Below are 17575 nucleotides of genomic sequence, written 5' to 3'. Positions count from 1 at the left end.
AATGCACTCGAAAGAGAGATCACCATTAATGGTTAAAACAAGAATTAACAAAAACAAAAATAATTAATTTCCAAGCAACACATTTCCTTCCAGTAGGGTAAAGTGCAAACTTAAGAACCTGCAGGTCTGTCAGCCAGAGGAAAATCCAAACAAATTAAATTTCCAGGATGTGGCCCAATGTGCTAGCTGAGCACCACAATGACATTGTTTCACTGAAACAAAGGCAGCTTAATACTTTGACTGACTACATGGAGCCTTGACACTTCTGCACAAACAGGAGAACAAAATAAGATTATGTTTGTGCTTGGATGATAAGAATTTGCAATTGCCGCTAGAAAAAGGCCTTCCTTAAGAACTCGTTCTAACTAATATTTTAATGTGATTATTTAATGTGATTATTTAAATATGTTTATGCCCTATGATGAAAGTTCATGCTCTGACCACCATATGCACCTTTCTTATCTCCACACAATGACACACTTTCACTAATGAACCATTTTATTCTATAGGACAATTGAATTTGACATCAGGCATCACTTAGACATGGAGGCATACTAGTTAATCTTGCTGGGATTTATCTAACATATGGAAATAAATAAATTAATTAATGTCTATTTTTTTAATAGTAACATTTTTATCTGAGTCTATGTTTTGTCTTGTAACCTGAGCCTAAAATAATCAGAGCCCTCTTAAAATTTTGAGCAATGTTGAAGTCCCCATTAGACTGGAGTGATTTTTTAAAAAATAGTTTTTCACCTATTGCATTAGCATTTCCTTCCTTCTCAAAGAAAACAAAGATTTTTAACTACAGTCATATATGCACATTCCTGTCGTTTCTAGGGAAGGTTTATTTCTTGAAATTTTATGAAACCAGTATTTTTTTAGCTATTAACGAATTATAAGAATGTAAGAAATGCAGGGTGTAGCTTTGGATTAAATTTTAAAATTGTTTTAGAACAGGAGTAGGAAATAACTGCTCCTGAAGAAAGGAATGCCTAGGAGACATCCACCTAGCCAATACATCCCAAAATCTGCACTCAAAACCTTATTTGTTCAGCATGCCATCCTAAATCTCCAAAGCTCTATTGGGAAGGCACCTCCTCCCAATCAGCATGTTGTGGTGGACAGAATCCAGATGGGTCCCTGAAGTGTCTCTGCAGCTTTTGCTGACCAAGGACTGCCTGGGGATCCACGCCTTTGTGGCAGTGGGATCACACTCCTGGTGATGAGGCTGTTGCTATTTTGGTTGAGTGTCTGCTGTCCTCAAAGCAGAAATTGAGGCGGTTCCTCTGCAGCGGGAATCCACTCATGGTGGAGGGAACAGGACTGCTTTTGAGCTTGGGACAACAATATTTCCAAAGTTACTCTTCAGCAGAAATCTGTGTGAAAAGCTGCCTACAAAGGGAGGGGCTGTGCCTAAGGGGGTGGAGAATGTGCCTGCCCTGAAAAGCCCAGGGTGGCCTGAGCAGTTTGCAGCGCTGCTGACTTGTGCCAGGGCTGTGCTTCTGTCCGGGCTTTGCCAGCCCAGATGAACTGAACTGTAAGGGGAAGGAACATCACACTGACACCATAAAGGGCCAGAGAGGGCAGGAAGGGCTCTGGGAATCCCCCCTTATTTGAGAAAATTTGCATCATGCAGGTCTATGGACACCATGGAGAGTCGCAGCTTGGTGTCAGCAAATGGAGACAGAAAAAAGGGAAATATTCCTGCCTCTTAGGCTTCCAGGCTGGCTTATGGGAACAGTGCAGGGGGTGCACATGACCTTCCACAAAAGTCAGTGTGGTTTTTTCTGAGCTGGCTGGGGTCTCCCCTTTGATGAGGGGAATCTTTGGCTGACTTAAATGAAGTTTCTCCAGCCACAACCTAACTTTTTTAATGCAATGCCTGTGCTGAGTGTGATAAGCAGGCAGACTCACAGATAATGGCCAGGCTTTCCAGCAAAATCTAGAGTACAGAAGAAGAACAAAGGAAACAAGAATCCAGCTGCAACTAGATGAGTCCCGAATATTCTTTCTCCAACAAGGGGCGTGCACACCATCATCATGTGGTGGTGTTTCACAGGCATTTCACTGCAGCATGCTTTTTTTCTGAAGAAACAGGCTAAGTCACATTGCTGTGAGCTGGCAGGGTGTGGAAAACGCTAAGTCCATGAAGGTCTGACTCATTTTGAGAGTCCAAAAGAGGAGTCTGTGCTGGCTTCACTTGTGCTTCTCGTCATCTGAGGTTTCTGTAGGCACCAGGCAGCCCTGGCATCACTACAGATTTAGCTGGTGTGAGGGGTCGGGGGTTTTGTGTGCATTTGTAATTTTGTCTCTACGTAACCTTTCAAACAGCAGAGCCAAAGTGTACTTTGATTCTGGCAATGCAGGCAGTTAGAAAGACAAAAAAATCAAAGTGCTGAGGTGGTCCTGTTTAGGGTGGACAGCTTTTGGGCCTGATACTCTCCTTTTAAATATCCAGATCTCTCACTGAAAATCAGTGCATGGGCTAAGATTTCGTTGTATACCAGTGGTATATGAAGCCTGGCACAGAAACCTGAGAATTGTCACTTTTATCCTTACAGTCTTACACTGAAGGATTTCTTCTGGAGGCCCATAACCCCCTGAAGGAATTCAGGGATGTGCTGTTATGCTGCCAGCTTGCATGATAATATGTTAATGGATTCCACTGCGGCACGGCCAGCAGGCTGTGATTTGATGTCTGGGTACAGGACCTGGGTGGGTTTATTTCATTCATCATCTGCTTCTCCAGGGATATGTACTACCAGTGACATTTTGTAAATCAATGCATGGCCATAAGAAGAGCCATTCCCTGTGCTTGAAGAATTCTGCAGCACTTTAGAAAGACACACTCATAAATAAAATGCAATAATGGTAATCTCCTAATGTAGTTTAAGCATATTTTCTAATTGCAAGAGGGAGTACAACTAGAAACAGGGTAAGATATTTTTATGTTAAGCTAATAAAAAAGAGCATGACCAGATGAGTGTGAGCAACAATTACCTAATGCAGTATTCCCAGATGGAGAAAAAGGATATTATGGTACATCCCTGGAATGCTACTGTGGTTTAAAAAAGGAGGGGAAAAAAAGACATATCCTGCTACCACCAGAAGGAAATGAAACAGTTCTCAGGAGCAGATGCCATATTAATTACTGTATTCATTCAATAATATTCCTCATATAATCGTGCAATGGTATTTAACCACTGTGAGCCCAGTTGCTGAAAGAGTCTGGGCTGCTCAAGCACACTCACAGTAAGCAAGCAAGGCAGTGCTCTGCTCCAAAGTGGACCTCTGTCCTGGCTTGCAGCAGAAGAAAGGCATTTGTTGTTATCAGGCAGTTGTTTGCCCTCACAGGATGTTCTTTTGCATTAACCCAATGATAATTCCAACACTGACAGTAGATACACAGACTAAAGGGGTGAAACTTGCACAGAGAGCTCTGAAATTTGTCTTGCTGCCTGACACAATTTTGCTATCTGTTTGTCAGGCTGCTGGCATCTTGCAAAGGCTGGGCAAGGTCTGCCCTTGTCCTGGTTCTGGCCAGGACAGGGTTAATTTTTTGCAGTAGGTGGGAGGGGGCATGACCAGGACCCAGGGATTGTTCTGTACCATCATTTCATTGCCAGGGCAAGGGACAGGGCCAGGAAGAAGAGGCTCCCTCTGGCCTAGAAAACCTGGCAGAGGGAACTGTCTGGGATTGTCTGTTACAGTTTGGGGTCTTTTTTGCCTGTATGACTAATTTCTTTTCCTATACCCTCTGTCATTAATCTTATTGCTGATACTGTTAATTTTCTTATGTCAACCTTGATCTTTGCCTTTTATGCCTCTGGTTGGAGGGGGAGAGGGGAGCAGTGCATGGTTTTTGTGGGAGTACTAAATTGGAGAAGATCATTCCTAATCCATGACATCCCTGTAATTAATAAAACCAGATGCTAAACAGACTGGACATCAAGGGACAGTTGTACTTTCTCAGCAGAAGAGCACAGAGGGACACTGTCACTGAAAGACAGAATGATAAGTGGTTTTCAAATAATATTTTTCTTGTATAAGGAAGGAGTATATGTCAGTTCTACAGCAGGACTCTGATCTTCAGGGCAAAACCATGATATTCTTCCTAGTTTGCCTCCCCAGAGATTATGTTCTGCCATACCAAATAAGAAGGTAATTTATCATTAAAGATGGGGAGTTAAATATATGCTTGCTCAGCTAATAATCTGATGAATGTAGAGGAAAGAATGACATTTCTATGTCATTGCCTGCAATATCTCACTACTTACAACCCCATGACTCCTCTAGAAAGACTAATGTCAGGTTATTTAGCCAAGGCACAGCAAGCAATATAAGTTAAAGACCATCCAATCTAATTATAGCTAGTGTAGCATCACCAGTAAACATTCTGCTATTTGATATGTCCTGTATCTTATTATTGTCACTTCTGTACATGTCTTTATCAGAAGTTATTAATCTCATATTCTTGCAACTTCACTGCAAAACTCCTTCCAAAATGTCACACATCCTATGAGCATTACTAGTGATGAGCCAACATCCTCTGAAAGGACATGAAACACTCACTGCACAGTGCTCATTTGCTGGCTAGGTGCTCATATGAGATTCATCCTAGAGACTGACATCATAAAAAAATGCAGTTTTGCTTCCCTCCCACGTTGCCCCTTCTCAGTTTCTGGCACCTACACACAGAGGGAGAGAATTGCCCCAAAGTCAGAAGAACAGAGTTTTTCCCTTCCTACTTGACACAAGTATAAATATTTGTATATGCTAAAGTGGTGGAGATGCAGGTCCTGCCCAGATCAGACCAAGCTGGAGTCACCCAATGCTCCCTGCAGAAAGAAAATGCTGCTCATCATGAGTAGCCCTGTCAGCTGGTGGAATGGTGACCCAGCTGACAGGAAGCCTCCCATGATCAAAGGAGAAAAGGAAATAGGTAACCCAATACACAGCTGACTTCTCATTGTAGAGATGTGACTGAATTTCAGTCTGGAAGAACCATGCACTGTACTTGTACTCACTGGCCAGCTGACTATATTTTTCCTGCTCCAAATGTGAAACAGTTATTTGCTCTATGGCATGATAATATCTTTGGTAACTGAAAATCACTAGGAATACCCATGTGTAGAAATTTTTGGTTTTGACATTACACATATAACTTCTGACTCACATGTGGATTAAGCCAGGGAGCAAATAGCTAACTGTGTATATCTGACTTAGTCATGAGGCAAAATGCTCTTTTTATGTGGGTTTGGGTCAGAGTTTCAGTCATAATTAAACACAAAGCTGAAGAACAGGCCCTTTTCCAGTATAAAGACTGGTACCAAAAGCATTTTGTTCAGCAAGCAAGGTTCAGCAGTACTCAGGAAAACAGCTTGCTCAGTCTAGCTGTCCCCACCCCACCAAGCACCATAATTTTCCTCTTCAGAATTCAGCAAGATTTCAAAAAAAATTAGAGCTTTAGTTTGAGACTATAAAAATATGTCCACATGTCCATAAATCTGTTTCTCACACTAACTTTTAAAAACTGCTTTACTACTTCTGGGGTTTTTTACAACTGCCATTTCTTGACTGTAGTTTGCTAAGGCAGGTCATGTTTCTGCCATAACACCTCTGCAACATTTTGTCTTGTCCTTGCACCATATACCACTCCTTCTGCCACTACAGCTGTGAGATCAGCTAATCCACCCTAACAGCTAGCTCTTGTCCTTCCTGTCCCCAGCCTCCCAGCAAGCAGGAGCAGATATTGTCACCATGGAGCAGCTTGCTGCTACTGTCAGAGCTGCCACAGAGCTAAGAAGACAAAGAGAGTGTTGCTGTCTGCTCAGGTAAGTGCCTGAGGTGGGAGAGCTGCTGCCACAAACCCAAAACAAGATGGGGGAAGGGACCCTTAAAAGCTCCCACGGAAAAGAGCACTTGATCAGCACCCATGGCCACCCTGGTTCATGAGCATAGCTACATGGAAAGTGTCTGAGCAGCAGGTTCCTATTTCTTCCAAGAAAACGGTGAGGGACTCTGGTGTATGGTCCCTGCATCACCTACTTAGACTGCAGTGAACAGTTTATGTCTCTATTATACCCAGTGAGATCATTAGATCTTTCCCCTCTTGGACCTCACTGAAATAAAGGAATCTCAAAACTGATATGTGGCAGAAAAGTAATTCCTTTTAGCTGAATGGCTATGAGGTTTCTTTTAATTATCCTTTTTTTTCCTATTTGCAGCAGTGTCAGCCTCCATAAGGATTTCAAACAGAAAAGTCCCAAATATCTGCAGCCTGGTTCAAAAGTGAACTGCATGCTTGTTGCAGATGATTCCCCCTTTCCCCTACACCACAGCACATTCCCAGCCTTGCCAATTCCTCCCCTTTCACAAGAGGCAGGGTGGGAGCAAACACCATTGAATTCCCTGGCTGGTTCAACCTCCTTCTCTTTTTACACTATGGCACATATTTGTGCAGCATGCAACAACCAAATGAGGACATCTTTTCCAAGGGGTATTTCTTAATGGCATTTGGAGAAAGATTTGTAAGTAACATTACATGAATTGTGAATAAAAGCCTCCTTAACACACTTCCATGACTTTATTTTCCCCTTGTTTTCTCTTTTTTATACCTCTTTCAGCCTGTATTTTCTTTGACTGAAAGCACTGAAAAATTGTTAAGCAAAGAGTGCTTCTGTCTCCTCATTCTCTCCAATATGTTTCTTTCTGTTCTTTTAAGTGCCTTGGATCAGATCCTTGCCCCTGGCACTATTCCTCCACCCTTGACTTATGTCTACAATAGTGAATCTGGCAAGCTTCTTGCTCCTCACAGGCTGGCTACTGTGTGCAGGGCTCCTGCTTTCCATGGGTCAAGGCTTTAGGCATCTTGAGACTAACACTGGCCTCTCCACTTGGCTCCAATGTTTCTTTTTCAGCCTCCTCACAAAAACAAACCAGGGCTTAATGGTTAGTTCTCAATACAGTGCTCCCTTGTTTATTTTCTTCACATGTCTATTCTTTCTTTCCATTCCTGGCCACAAAGAGCAGAAAGCTGGAAGAACATCACTTTTGTCAATTTACTACCAATTCTGAGCTGGGAAAGCTGCCATAGTAACGAGGCTGAGGGAGTGAGGGAGGACATCTACAAGGAGCAGATTAGGCCATCAACCAGTCTGTTGCTGAACCTTCTGCAATACCTGGGTGTAAATATCCCCAGAAATACAGGTACTATTCCATAGTCCTCTCCCTGCCTGTAAGCAGTCTTCTCTAAGATTTCTCTAAATTTCAGTTCCTCTTGTGCAAAACCCTAAGTAGAGCACAGGGGCTGGATGCTGGCATCCCGTACAAGGGTGAGATCTGAAGGATGAATTAGTCCAGCAAAACAGCAAAATTGTAGGCAGGAGATTATCATCCACAGTGTAGAGTGATCATGCCTACCTTTTATATCCTACAGTACTAAGTACAAAATTTAGAGGAAGTAACTTTTCAGTTTTCCTAGAAAATTTTGAGAAAACTTTTCCTTGAATTTTTTTTTTTGAGGAAATTAAAATAAAGGATACTTGGTTTTAGATTGACTCTATGGTTTCATTTGCCTAAAAATGTCACATTTTGTTTTGTGCATTCATTTTCTTTTAGTCCCTTTAAAGATGCAGATGAATTATGTAAAGTATAAACAAGAGACACGGGAACTCTCCCTTTAAAAATGTAGACATTTATCAGTTTTTGAATATTCCTCATTCCTTCTCAGATAAAAACAAGAGGAAAATAATTGAGCTCACTGCCTTTTTGCTACCCATTTGCTAATCTCAGGATTCCCCCTTCTTTGCATGAAGCTGGAATCACAACATCTCGCTTTGCCCATAAAAGCCAATGCATCCAACCTAAGGTGGAAGTTAGACTGTAGCAGCCTGGGCACCTGCAGAGTGATTCTCCTCTCAGAGGCTCACACCTGCCTTGAGGCAGCAATGCTTCACTCCCTCCTGATCACTGAGGAAACAGGGTTAAATAATCTGGATTTAACACTTGAGCTTTAATGGTTAAATTTAGATAAGATAAATTATAAATTAAGATAGATTCCCCTTGCTCTTCTGCAATCTTATTATTTTTTCTTTTTTGTTAAAGACTTGATTTTTCTTGTTTCTAGAATCTGGGCACATACCTTCACAAAGTCACGGTCACAGTCAGATCCATCTTCTATATCAAAGGCTGTGAAGCTGTAGTTGAGAGTGTTGCCCTTGGTGGCTTGGATAGTCCACTTGCAGTGCTCATTTAATGGGTAATTATTTGGATAATTTAAGCTTTCCAATATGCCATGGCTACGATTAACAGTCAGGACTGCATGGCAAACTGTGAAAAAAAAGTGATTATAAATCATTTTTGTTCAGTGTTATTAATCCAGTATCTCAAAAATTACTAGTTGAAGTTACTCATAGCATTACAAGGTGAGAAATATTTTTTTCAGTTTAGAGAAGCCATGCAGAAAGAGAATGGTGACGTCTTGAAGAACATAGTCTGTATGTTTCAACCAAAACTCTAGCTATTCCAACTTGCATCTATCAGCATTATTATGACCTTCTTTTCTGACAGTTGCAGACCCATCAGTATATATTTTTGAACATACATATTTTTGGGCAGTATTCTTTAAGTCTAAATACATGGGTATTCATGAAACACATTTTCTTTCTTTTTTTTTTTTTAACTAATTGTAGAAATGTACCCTGTCATTTGAAAAAAATTGGGGAGGTACTCAACAAATATTGACAAATAGATAAAAGTGATTTATTTCTGCTGATTAGGAAAAATTATGATCACTGGCTAAAACAACTAATGGAAAGTACACTTCTATTATTGGGCTTTCTAGCCCCAGGAAGAGAATGTGATAATGGATTTTTTTAAAAAGGAGACATAATTTTCCTTGTGAGACATTCAATAGCATCCTAGCATAAGAACTGGACACTCACCTGGAATAATAAGAGCTTTCCTTGAAGTGCAGAGAAAATAAAAATAAACTAAACTAGATAGAGAAAAAAAATACAATTATGGTATTGGGTCAGTGAGTCTCATTTTGCTGTATCCACCTTTCCCTAAAGACAAAAAATATCAGTGTGGGCAATCCCTTGTCTGGAGAGAGCATAGAATGTGTACCGGGAGCAGAGCAGTGTAATTAATGCCCAGGGGAGTGGGCAGGAGGCAGGGAGCAGACCAGGCTGCTTGGTTTGTGCAGCAAATCTGCAGAGTTTGAACAGCAGAAATAGCTGAGATTCACTTGCATGACTGCTCTATTGTCTGTCACCACAGACAGTACACCCACCTCCTGCACATTTTTTTATTCTGTCCAAAGGATTTAAAGGTCTGTGTTTTCAGTATTTCAAAATGCTTGGGATACAGCTGCAGGGTCAGGGTCAGGGTCAGGTGGAGTGGTGTGGAGCTTGACTGCAGAGCTACTCTGAAGCTTATGACTTTTTGAAAGGGCAGGACAAAGAGCACAAAATGGGTTTTGAAGAATGCAAGACAGGTAAAATCTGCTACCCCCTGCCAAAGGGATTTTATTAGAAACATATCAGGCACAGAGGTGCCTTTGAATGGTAACTTGATACCATGTTTTCCTTTGCAACATTTTCCAATTAATCATTGCATCTCTTTCATGTGCATGTAAATGTATCTGGTATCTGAGCATCCTTATTTTACAACATACTGCCTACATAATTTTAGCTTTTGGGCAAGCCATTAAAAGCTTTCTCTGATGCATCTTCAGGAATTAAATATGAATGTAAATCACATTATCTGATAGCTCAGGTTCTACATCTGAGTGCTTTGAAAGTGCTCTTTCTGTTTAATTAATGAAAGGCAGGGGGAATCTTTTCTAATATATCCTCTTGACATTGCAGTCTGTAAAAAGTACATGGTAGTGATATCTGTAAGGAATGAGGGAGCCAAGGTTTCCTCCCTCTCCTAATTACTGCATGTGTCATGTGTGGATGAATAGCTCTGGTTTTTTGTAATCCATTTACTATTGTCCAAACCCAGGAAAACTTCACATCTTATAAACTTACAACAGTCCTTGTCACTTGGGTATATCATATTTAGAGGACACAAAGATGCTTGCAAATCACTTTGTATGTGATGAAATTACATATTTTCCAATATGCATTTAACTGTTAAAAAATATAAAGTGTATAAAGAGAAAAGTAAACACCAGGACTTTATTCAGATTATGACTGGGAATAAAATAACTTTGTCATGTGTCTTCTTGTATTTTTCTCCACATGCTATTATTCTGATATTTCTGGGGTAGTACTGTTTTACAAAAATATGTTTGCAAGAAAAGTATTACCCTTACCACAAGATATTAAAAATTAAGCTTTTTAAAATGTTCCCAATAGGCTAAATTATCCCAAGCACCCACAATGAGGCAGTCTGGCTGACAGAAACTCAATTATCCTTTGTAAATCTTTCTCAAAAGCAGCTCTAAGATCAGATAATCTTGCTGTATCTGCCTTCTCTTTTAAAAATTCAGGAGCCTGAAGGAGCAGAAGAGCAAAAACTATCAAATCTACCCTGTTACGGCCTTCCAGCATTTGTTATTCTGAGTAAACCTGGAGTGGCATATGCCACTGGTGCAGGTAATAGAAACAGAGCCACCTTACTAGCTTTCTCCTAAGGAGGAGATAATCTCCTTCACAGGTAGATGGGCAGATAATTTTTAGGTCTCTGTGTTCTGTAACTGTACCAGAATAGAAAATCTGGGTCATTGGTATGCTCTACAGATTTTACTGTGCTGATAAATACGTAAGATCATGGGCTGCAAGCAGCTTCACAGACAACATGAGCTGTAGAAACATCTCCTCTTCCTTTACTTACCCTGTTTGTATTTGGCTAAGAAACCTCCACCTTGCAGACTGTTGTCTGTCCTTAGTTTTATGTACACACTGTCTCCACTGGAATGGATGGTTTGTGGTATCTGATCCCCACAAAATTTACCTAGTGGTTTAGCATTGCTGCTGTTGCCATCATATATCTAAAAAAAATTAAAACAAAAACAAAAAAGAAAAATGAAAAGATAATAAAGCTGATGACATTACAAGTCTGATTAATTTGCCCCTGACAAATGTCTGCTTAGGGAAATGTTGCTGGGTATACAAGAGGTTAAATTCCATTTCTGCTCAGAGGAAGCCTGGCAGGCATTTCAGAAACAAGCAAAAACAGGAAGCCAGTAACTGAATACTAGTGGGTTTTTAGGGGCTTAGTCACCAAGAGGGGAACACAGCACTCCATTTCAATTTCATTTGAAATATTCAAATAATTTATGGAACAATTCAGATATTAAATTTGGTATTAACAATATGGTTATTGACAGCATTTTGCTTTGTTCCCCATAATTTACTAAGAAATCATGCTAAGGCCTTGGTTCAAAACACAGAAAATTTAAAAGATAGAAATAAGAATCTGTCTCTATCTATCAAATTCTTTCTATCTAGACATAAATGCTTTTCTTACCAGCATCTACACAGACACTGCTGCCTTGCCTCTCATGGCTCCGTGAGATGAAGGGAGCACATCAACAGGGAGCTTTCCTATTCTGAGTCTGGTCACTTAGGACCATTTGAAAACCAAGGCCCTGTGTTTTTCCTGCCTTTGTACTCAGCACCCTCATCTGCCTCCTGTGGAGCAGAATGCCCCAGGGCACCTACCGCAAGGTAATCAAAGCTGCACTTCTGGTGATGCTCCAGGTGGAACTGCTCAAACTGGATCTCAAATGGGCTTCCTCGGCTTCCTTTGAGCAGCCAGTAGCACTCTGAATTTTGGTAATATGGCATAGGGTAGTTGGGAGACATGAGGATGCCAGAAGATGTTGTAAAAGTCCCACCACAACCTGAAAATAGCAGAGAAAGCAAAGCAACATTTAACAAGTAGAAGAGGGGAAAATTAAACCTGGAGTGTGTGATTCTCACTGGTGACTTCCTTCACAAGCCCCGAACTTCTTCAGTAATGCCCCAAAAATCTTCATCCAGCCATCATTGTTGTAAGCAGAAGACAGCCCGTAGCAAATAGAAATATTAACTGACTTGAAGAATGCTTCTGATATTAGAAGTATTAGAAATTAGAAACCTCTTCAATATTCTTAATTACTGCTTTCCTAAACATAAGAGGAAGTTGAAGCTACTTTATATCTTGGGAATAGTGTGCTCTTTTCTGAGGTAAAAAAGAAAGCCTAAGGATTAAGAACTATCTTTGTTCTTAACAACATGCATATATGTCACTATATAATTAGCAGACTTTAGAATATTGGAAGCAGAAAAATTGAGGGGAAAAAGGTGAGAAATTAAATACAAAGTAAAGATAAAAAATAAGATGTGTAAAATAGTTCTATACTTGATGCAATCATTTTACCTGCTGAGGTACCATCCCACTCTGCTGAAAATCCACTTCTTGTGCCAAATATGTCACTTACAAACTTTATCCACAGCTTGTTACCATGAGAGATTATAACAGGAGGCAGGTCTGTACCACAGAATTTTCCAAGAGGAGGAGAAGTTTCATAGCCTCCATCTCTAGAATGGTAGAGAAGAAAAACCTTTGGTCAAAGAGAGACACCATGAGAAATGCTAGCAAATCAAAAATCTTGTGATTCTTTCAGGCCTGGGAAAGACGAATCCTGGCTCTTCATCTTCAACAGAAATATTGCTACCAAATACTGAGTCTTGCTGCTTGCAGTAACAAGCCCTACCATTGCTGGGCATGTCACTGTCTCATCTCAGCAGCCTGAGTGTGGCAACACAATGGCAAGCTTGAGAAGTGTCTCAGGTAGACTATATTCCCTATATTCTACAAGGTGACAATCACTGGGGCAACCAAAGGTAATCTTCAAATTTGAAGTAATAATTTCCTCATTCCTCACTCTTTAGCCTGGTGCAAACCTAGATGAGCTGACTTATTTAAAAAAAAAAACATGTTTGAAGCATGTTTTTATTTGCCACCATACAAATGGGAATTCATTCCTGAATTAATTTCACTGATGTGATGCATGTTTTGAAATATTTTCTTAGTCTTCAGAATTGGTTCTAAAACCACTTATATTCCTGTTTTTAAATTAAGTAATATTTCCAGTAACATTTTTTTCATTCTGTAATCAGGATTCACAGCTAATGTTCTGGTTTGCCTCCTGGGAATAAAAAAGAGGGTGACAATCTGCTTATCAATTGCTTCCTTACCTTTTCTTTAAGTACTTTCATACTACAATCAACCTACAGGCCAGTAGGACAATGACAGATAATTTATACCTATATATGGTGTGATCTTCCTATGATGCTTTTTAAGTGGACAGTAAGACCTTCAATTGCATATTCACAGGTTTACAGCTGCTTTTGAGAAAAATTTCTACTTAGCCTTTGCCACTCTGTTTTCTTGTCATCCTCCTAGCTTAAACTGCTTGCTGCTGTCTCATGTTGCTGGCAGTTGGAGAAATGTGCCAGAACACTTGCATCTCATTACACTGGCACCTCACTTGCATCTTGGCCTCTGCAGCTGTGGTCAGATGAACAATTTTCTTAGTTGACTGAATGCAGTTTATCAGAGAACACCTCAGGACAAGAAATGAGAGTGGCACTTCACCTAAGACTTGTGTAGCCACCCCATTCAACAGTATCAGTATGTAAAGTATTAGAATGCCTTTGAAGAGGCATTCTAAAAATCCAGTTATGGCAGTAGCAATGTGCTGAGTTGCACTTTGAATGTTCTGCCCATATCTTAGAAGCTGTTTAATGCTGCTGAACTCTTCAGAGTGAAAACTAAGTTAGATTTATGCTATAAAAAACGTTTTTAGTTCCTAAGGTGAAAAAGTGGAAAAAAAATTACTTTTGGGTCACCCCAAATTAAAGTGTTAATTGTTAAAAATAAAGTTAGATTGAATTAAATCTCAGATTGTTTTTCTAAAAAGAAAAAAAAAATAAATGCTTCACTTAGAAAATACTGAGAAAGCTTTTCAGGTTTTCATAACTTTCTCCAGTTTGTATGTACAGCTGAAAAAACCCAGCTAATTCAGGTGGAATTCAGAATCTCAATACTTCAACTTCAGCAAGCAGATTTTTGTTTGGTTTTTTAAAAGAAGATACTATTTAGGAAGGAATAACCCATACAGAATATCTGGTATAACATTCCGGATGAGCTTTATCATGGTGCTCAGTGAGGTAATGGAAACTCTTAGCATGCTCAGACTGAAAAAACACACTGCACTCCTCAGATATGGTTCACCCAGAGAGCTGGCTCACGAGGACAGGAATGGGTGCACCAACACTGCAAACTGCAAATCCATCTGCAGCCACACAGCAGAAAGGATATGCACTTGGTGCTGCTGAACTGTGAGCAGGTAACCTTCCTGCAAATATTCCTTTCTTCTACTTGTCCCTGTCCTGCAAAATTTCCTAGAAATCACTAGGTTAGTATCCTAAGTTTAATGGTGATGCCAGTATAGAAAAATATAGCAGATTATTTATATGCTCTTCTTGTTACCTCCTAGAGTAGCCACTATCTAAAGACTATAAACATAAAACTATATTAAGAATATAGAAACTATATAAAACTATATAAAGAATATAGAATATAGAATACAGGATATAGAATATACAATATACAATAGTTTGAGTTGGAAGGGGCATTAAGGGTCATCTATGCCACCCAACTCTGAAAGGAACAGGGACATTTTCAAATAGATGAGGTTGCTCAGAGCCTTGTCCAGCCTGACCTTGAACATTTCCAAGGATAGGGCATTAGCTACTTCTGTGGGCAACCTGTTCCAGTGCCTTACTACCCTCATTGTAAAAAGTTTCTTCTGAATAATCCAAATTCAGCCTGTCTTCATATGAGAGTGCTCCAGCCCTCTGATTGTCCTCATGGTCCTCCTTTGAACTTGCTTTAAGACCTGTGTCCTTATGCTGGTGGCCCCAGAGATGGATGCAGCATTCCAGGTGGGGTTTCTCTCACCAGGGCAGAGCAGAGGGGCAGAATCACCTCCTTTGGCTTGCTGCCCATGCTGCTTTTGATGCAGCCTAGGATACAGTTGGCTTTCTGGGCTGCAAGGACACATTGCCAGATCCTGTCTGATTTTTCATCCACCTGCACCCCCAAGTACTTGTCCCCTGGGCTGCTCTTGATCTGTTCACTCCCCAGCCTGTATTGATACTGAGAGTTGCTCCAAACCAGGAGCAGGACCTTGTACTTGGCCTTGTTGAAGCTCATGAGGTTCACATGGGCCAACTGGTCAAGCTTATCTAGGTCCCTCTGGATGGCATCCTGTCCTTCAGGTGTGTCAGCTGCACCACTCAGCTTATGTCATCTGACTTGATCCCACTGTCTATGTCATTAATGAAGATATTAAATAACTCTGATCCCATAATAGACCTCTGAGGGATCACTTGTCAGAGATCTCATATGTGCCCTCTGGATGTGACAATCCAATCAACTCTTCATCTTCCAAACCATCCACCCATCCAATCTATCTCTCTCCAATTTAGTGAGAAGAATGTTGTGGGGGACTGTGTCAAAGCTTTACAGAAGTCTGCACAGATGACATCTGTTGCTGCTTATTCATCCACTGATGCAGTCATTCCATCACAGGAGGCCACTGGGTTGGTCAAGAATGCCCTTGGTGAAGTCGTGCTGGCTGTCCACAGCCACCTCCTTGTCTTCCATGTGCCTCTGCAGAGCTTCTAGGAGGATCTGTTCCATTATATTCCCAGGCACAGAGGTGAGGCAGACAGGTCAATTGTTCTCAGGATCCTCTATTCTACCCTTTTTAAGAATGGGTTTCTCCTTTTCCAGTCACCTGGAACTTCTCCTGACTACCACGGCTTTACAAATATCATGGAGAATATGTCACAAAACAGACAATAAAACTCCTTGTTTCTGCACTAAGGAAAACAACCCAAATGCAGTGCATGGGAACATAGTCCACACACTCCACTTGCTCTCAGAACTGGAATTTATCAAGTGGGAAAGCTGACAACAGAGCAGGAAAAGGTCGCCTTTAAAGCTCTCTGGTAAGTCCATTTCCCACATTGACAGCAGGATGTACAGTTAAGAATAAAGATTCTGAACATGCTTAAGTGGGTTTGGACAACACACAAACCAGTACCCAGGACAAGGGAAATGATGAGCCTTGCCTGATTTCTACATAATCCTCTGTGCAGCGTTTGTTGCCCTCCAGGGTGAAGTTGGTGAAGCTGAGCGCGATGCGCCTGTTGATCCCCACGGCGATGGTGTAGGTGCACTCCGTGCGGACTGGGTAGTTGTTGGGGTAGTTGGGAGATGTCAGCACACCAGTGTCAGCTGTGTAGTTGTGCGAGCAAACTTTAAAAAGAAAAGAAACAAAGATAAATTAATGTCATATGTCTGCTAAATTAACAGGAAATTTCTATTTTCAACAGGCAGAGGAGCAAACATCCTGTGTTCCTGTGCATTATAACTCTTCCTGGACACATCTCACTGCTGAATGTCAACAGTATAAACTAAAACCAGGATCCAGCTGTTTCATGGGATTTCTTACATTTGAGTTGATTTGTTCAGTTTTTACCAGAACACTGTCTGTAATAAATAGGCAACATAAAAGCAGTTTCACCTGCCTAGATGGCTTTGTCCTAAAGCCCAAGTAAGTAGAGAATGGAAACTGAAAGGGATGTCTTGCTGAAAATGAAAGGTAGGATTCCTGAATTTCTGAGAATCAGTGGTGATGGAAAGTAAATACAGTTTCTAGCTATGAGGAGAATGAGGAGAACCTACATTGTTTTTCAAGCATTCCCTATGGTCAAACCTGTTAGAGGGGATTGTATATCTAAATTTCTTTTCCCATTTTCTGGGCTATAACTGACAATAAGTTAGAAAGTGGTATAATCCTTAGAATTTGAGGATACAAGAGTCTTACTTAAGGTCTTATTTTTAAATGGTTGTTTTTTTTTTTTTTTTTTTTTTTTTTTTTTTTTTTTTTTGTGAGCAATGTATAAGCTGGGAAGAAGAAAATAGTGTGAATAATGCTGAGGTAGAATCTAAGCAATAATTAAAAATAAGCTCTTTCAAAGCCTAGGAATTAAAATACTTGCTACAAAATAGTATGGAACTTTATTTGGAAAGAAGATTTGCTGTCTATTAGTTGATCACAGTCAATGAGTAAATTTTGTGATATGGCTGCAAAAAGGGCAAGAGGAAATGTGAACTGTGCCAGGTGTTTTCAGGCAAAACAGGAAATCCTGATGCCACTGCATAAGGCAATGGTGACATGTCACCTGGGAAAATGTGGATAACCATGGGCCCTGAGGTTCTGAAAATCAAATGGGAACAAGTAAGACAGAGATTGTGGAGATAGCAGGAAATTAGTAGATTAGTAGGCAAGTGACACAAGAAGAGCTTCACTTGTTTGGCTTAGCAAGTGCAGAAAGGAAAAGTAGAACACATTCTCAATGACAGGACAAATTCAGAAGTTAAAAAATGTCCATGAATACAAATACATGGAAATTAGGAAAAATTTTTATTAGGAAGTGAGTTTCTAGAGCAATGATCCTATCAGCATAACAGATTCAGAAAGGAGGAAACATTCCAC

At 40.4% G+C, this 17575-nt stretch overlaps 1 protein-coding gene across 1 annotated transcript in view; it reads right to left on the bottom strand.

Moving 5' to 3' along the window:
- The window catches only part of CUBN (cubilin), a 144508-nt gene that overhangs the window by 93345 nt on the left and 33588 nt on the right, over positions 1 to 17575 (bottom strand). Inside the window, exons 23-27 of the mRNA XM_036406448.1 lie at positions 16146 to 16332; positions 12379 to 12539; positions 11679 to 11860; positions 10849 to 11005; positions 8147 to 8334 (exon numbers count right to left, since the gene is read on the bottom strand). Coding sequence (XP_036262341.1) covers positions 8147 to 8334; positions 10849 to 11005; positions 11679 to 11860; positions 12379 to 12539; positions 16146 to 16332 — 875 coding nt within the window. The remainder of the gene's footprint in view (positions 1 to 8146; positions 8335 to 10848; positions 11006 to 11678; positions 11861 to 12378; positions 12540 to 16145; positions 16333 to 17575) is intronic.

This window comes from Molothrus ater, chromosome 1 (assembly GCF_012460135.2).
Source record: "Molothrus ater isolate BHLD 08-10-18 breed brown headed cowbird chromosome 1, BPBGC_Mater_1.1, whole genome shotgun sequence".
Lineage (NCBI taxonomy): Eukaryota > Metazoa > Chordata > Aves > Passeriformes > Icteridae > Molothrus > Molothrus ater.
Note: the sequence above shows the minus strand (reverse complement) of the source record. Positions and strands in the feature narration are given on the sequence as shown.